This window comes from Sinocyclocheilus anshuiensis, unplaced genomic scaffold (assembly GCF_001515605.1).
Source record: "Sinocyclocheilus anshuiensis isolate Anshui unplaced genomic scaffold, SAMN03320099.WGS_v1.1 scaffold728, whole genome shotgun sequence".
Taxonomy (NCBI): domain Eukaryota; kingdom Metazoa; phylum Chordata; class Actinopteri; order Cypriniformes; family Cyprinidae; genus Sinocyclocheilus; species Sinocyclocheilus anshuiensis.
Window position 1 is genome coordinate 1,441,155 of NW_015555767.1, and position 4,972 is coordinate 1,446,126.

Consider the following 4,972-nt stretch of genomic DNA (forward strand, 5'->3'; position numbering starts at 1 on the left):
TAAATATGACATTTATTATAATGGGTTTATGTGAAGATTGTTTTAAGATCACTTAAATTAGAAGTTATTTTTTAAAGTCTAATTAATGTTAAAATTGATAGCTCTCAATTATACTGTAATGTTGAATGGCTATAGTCAATGATTAAATATTAGGGGGGCAATTTTTATAGAGAAATCAGTATTGGTATAATTGATACTGGCCTTCAGTCATAAAAAAATATGCCATTAAACAAATATTTAAAAATATACTGTCTTTATGTTGTTTGTACATTAATTTGAAGATTGAATGTGAAATTGTTGCAATATAAAAGTATATTTAAAAACTTTAATGTTAGGTGGGATTAATCTCGTCGCACATATTTATGAAATTAATCGCGTTTAATCCCACCTAACATCAAAGTTTTTAATTTCACATTCAATCTTCAAATTAATGTACAAACAACATAAAGACAGTATATTTGTTTATATATATATATATATATACACATACATACATACATACACAGTGGTGTTTTCACACCACTGTATATAAGTTAGAGCACCCTCGCTAATTTAAGAAGCACCCTCAGTGATTTGATTCTGGAGCCGGGCCTGGCAGGTTCACAAACCAATAAAAAATGTGCTGCATTAATGGTTAAGATCAAATTGAATAAAATAAACATGGACCTTTCTAAAAATAGACTTCAGCCATTCCTTCTAACGCTGAGAATTGTAGAACAGCAGATGCTTCTCACAACCAGCAGTGGTTCAAGGTTTAGAACTTTCACACACTATACTCTAATATATCTTAAGTTCCTTTGGTGTTTAGGAATTATAATATCTACTTATTTCGAATGAACAGTGTGTAGATCACCATCAACAAATTATCTTTTTGAACTGGCGAGGAAGTTTTGTGTTTCAGTTACAGTATGTTTTCATAGTACGTCAATGTCTTTCACTCAAAAGTAAGATTTGGTTCTTTGTTATATGTCCCCTTTAATGTTAATAGAAGCTGTCTATGCTGAAAGTTAAGTCAAATTCTTCTCTGTCCTTGGTTGAAAGATCTCTGTTTCCTCTCTCTGTCTCTAGGGCACCTTTCACAGTCAGCAGTCTTTGGACTATGGCTCTCAGTTAGTAGGAGGAGTGTCTCCAGGCAAGGGGGGCAAAACACACCTGGGTCTGCCAGTCTTCAACTCTGTGAAGGAGGTAATGGCCTGTGTGACTGCTGACAGTCTCCTGCGAGCCACAGTTACTCTTTGGACAGCTGCTCTGATTCTCTGAGGTTATTGGGGGACTTTTAAGGGGACTTATTTAGAGCAAGTGACACCAACAGTAACAGAAGTGTTAAAGGCCAGAGGCCGGTTGTGTTGTCTTTATCAGTTTAAACACTTTCACATAAAGCCCAACTGAAATACCCAAAATTGGATTTTGACCTAATTTGTATTTTGGTTCTGTGCATGATTCTTGAATTGTTTTTTAGGCTAAGGATGGCACAGGGGCTGATGCCACCGTGATCTACGTGCCACCTCCTTTTGCAGCAGCCGCCATCATCGAAGCGATTGACGCAGAGATACCACTGGCCGTCTGTATCACAGAGGGAATCCCTCAGCAGGACATGGTGCGGGTCAAACACAAGCTGCTCCGCCAGAGCAAGACCCGCCTCGTCGGCCCCAACTGTCCCGGTGTCATCAACGTAAGTGTTGCACGTATGCTGTTTTTTTAAATTCATTCATTTATTTTATTTTTAATTTGTACCGACACAGCTTTGTTTTTGGAAACTCAACTGGATGATGTTTTGAAGAGAAGGCATATGGTTAGCAAAATTGTGGTTATAATTCTAACACAGAGAATCCACTCTTTGCCTATTGTCTCCCTCTCAAAATTAAAACTCTGTTTTAAATCAATCCAGTATAAAGTCAACATGAAACACATTTAGTATGCATTTTACTTCTGTTATGTGTCAAAAGTGAAATAGCATATTCAACAGGAAACCTGGAATTCCTTGGATTGTGAAAAGTGGTAGCTATACACCACTTATACTATACCATTAAAAAAGTTTGAAGTCAGGAAGAATTTTTTTTGTTGTTGAAATAACTGAATAATTTAACTCAACAAAGACACATTAAAGGTGGGGTATGTATTTTTTCAAAAATGCTTTAGAAAACTGAGTCGGGTCGAGTACCAAAACAAACTTGTAGCCAATCAGCAGTAAGGGGCGTGTCTACTCATGATGCGGACGAGAGAGCGCTCAGTCAGTGCACAGGACGGACATTAGCGAGCCGAGCGACAGAAAGATATAGATGGCGGATAAAAAACAAAAGAGGAAAACGTCTGCGGAACAAAAGAAGGCTTACGATAAGGCAAGAAGTAGGACCCATGTAAATATTGGACCAACTTTCCAGTGCTGGAGAGAACTCAAGGAGTGGAAAGCCTGCGATCAAACACCGAGGTTGCTTTGGTTCTTCTCGATAGGTGAGTAACACCGTGTCTACACCGGATGCGACAGTTGTCATGTACAGCTAAAGTCTGTCAACACTGGACGCGATAAAGCGACCATTGAAAATCATTTGAAATTTGTGTCAACGTCATAAATAGAACGCAGCAGTAGTTTTCTGTCGTGGATTTGTCGTGCCGCACCGCATCCAGTGTCGACCATAGATATGTATATATATCTATGGTGTAGACAGCATCACTGATTATAATGAGTTCTATAGTATTTTGTTGCGCCGCTCGCGTCCGGTGTAGACACGGTATAACATTGGTTTTGCTTTGTTTCACAGAACTAATCGTTGCCTGGGTTGCGTACGTATGTGTGGGGTGGAGCTATCAAAATAGGGGTGAGACCCTTTTGGGGTAGGGGTGTGTTTGTTTTGGTGGTTTAAAATATCAACATTGGCTACCAGAAATCACTTACCCCACCTTTAAATTGATCAAAAGTGTCAGAAAAGACGCAGTTTAATGTTGCAAAAGATTTCTATTTCAAATAAATACTGTTCTTTCAAATGAATGCTGTTCTACTGAACTTCCTTCTTGTTTTCAGCATTGATAATAATAATATATGATTATTGAACACCAAATCAGAACATTAGAATGATTTCTGAAGGATCATGAGACACGGAAGACAAAAATCAGTTTTGCCATCAAAGTAATAAAATAAATTTAATGATATATATATATATTAAAATATTAAAAATATATATTTTTTTATTGTAAAAAATATTTCAGAATATTACTGCTTTACTGTATTTTTTTATCAAATAAATGCAGCCTTAACAAACAACTGACCTTAACATTTTGAATGGTAGTGCATTTGGATAAACGTTATTTTTCCTTTGGAACAATGTGCACCAACAAATTACTCCCGGTAATACCCGGAATGTGTGTTAAATTGTGTCAGTTTTGAATTCATGTTGACTCTAAACCCTTACAGCTTGTTACTTTAATTGACTGTAGTAAATTGTATAATTTAAACTGAACTGTAATGGTGTTTTTATTTGCAGCCTGGCGAGTGTAAAATTGGGATCATGCCTGGGCACATCCACAAGAAAGGAAGAATTGGTAAGAGCGCCACAGAATGACACCTTTCATTGTTATGACAAAGAAAGCTCAGTCATCCTTCCAGAAGATTTTGACAGTGCAGAGCATAACATGCTGATCGAATAGAACTTTAAGAGATCCTTGAAAAGCCTAGCGTACCTCATGTCTTCTCATTCGTAAAAGAAGCATCAAAGCCAGAGCTAGAGGGTCTCGATTTGAGATGGACACTTTTTAATACATTGGATTTGTTAGAGTTTCTCACCATGTCAGGGATGATGAGATGTCTCTGCTTGAACATGAACTCAGATGTAGACCGTAGCACAGTGTTCAGACAGCTAAAAAGAGAGTGGTGCAGATCATCACTCATCTGTCAGGGAATTTTAAACTGCAGGGCTATGCCGTTTCAAGTCATATCACTAGACAGGTGGCACAGGTTTTTGAAGAGTTCTGAAGAATAGTACTCAGACTTGAACTCTGTGATTGTTTCTGTAATAAAAGTTGTGATCTCATGAAATGTCTGTCTGGAAATGGTTCAGCCATGGTTGGCCCTTTCCAATACAGTTTTTTTTTTCCTCCATTGAGTAACATTTGATATTTGCAAAGCAAAATATGTTTTATTTATTTTTACAGTTTTTCTCGATTGCTAACACACAATTCATGAAACAATTCACCATTTTCTCACAACTATAAACACAATCTCAAAACTATACACCAACTTGCACAAACCTCAAACTTCTAGGTCAAAATCAAATATTCTAGTCAAAAACATATTCTCTTCAGTCAAAATCAAACTTTGGCCTCAGATGATGCACAAACCTAACAAATACACAGACTACTCCACTGCCTAGAAAACACCAGTGAGATCAATTCAAAATACTGTTACAAAAACCTCCTTTTGGGAAATAAGAATCCTTTTGCTAGTCAATGACTGTTACAGTATACGGCATAAATAGAGGGGTGCAGATACAGTGAAATTCAGCAATAAACTTTAAGAAAAGTTTACTTTCACTACACTACTGTAAAGATATATTATAGTACTGTAAATGAAAAGCACTACAAGAGAAAAGTTCAAAGACCAAACAACTGAATATACAGTAAACACACATTGGAATATACTGTCAGTTACTTTACAGAAATAAATAAATAATGAATAAATAAATAATTAAATTCATTCATTCATTCAGCATCCTCTGCCAATTTGCATTACAGTATTGGTATTATCCTTATTTGTTACAGCAGTTTCTTAGTCTTCTGACAAAAGACTTCTCTGCCTCCCCTAGACAGTCGTCTCTCAGTTCTGCACAAATACAGTACATACTTGGCTACAAATCAATTCAACAGTAATGAGTTTGAGGGTGTACAACATGTACTACAGTATTTACTGTACATAGAATAATGAAAGTTCTCTCATCTGAAGTACTGCTACTATGTACTGTAATTATATTGTATGTGTAAG

General features: G+C 36.5%; 1 protein-coding gene across 1 annotated transcript in view; it reads left to right on the forward strand.

Annotated features, from left to right (window-relative positions):
• LOC107674246 (succinyl-CoA ligase subunit alpha, mitochondrial) overlaps window positions 1-4,972 on the forward strand; it is a 20,818-nt gene that overhangs the window by 5,097 nt on the left and 10,749 nt on the right. The window contains exons 3-5 of the mRNA XM_016468177.1: window positions 1,069-1,185; window positions 1,460-1,672; window positions 3,480-3,537. Coding sequence (XP_016323663.1) covers window positions 1,069-1,185; window positions 1,460-1,672; window positions 3,480-3,537 — 388 coding nt within the window. The remainder of the gene's footprint in view (window positions 1-1,068; window positions 1,186-1,459; window positions 1,673-3,479; window positions 3,538-4,972) is intronic.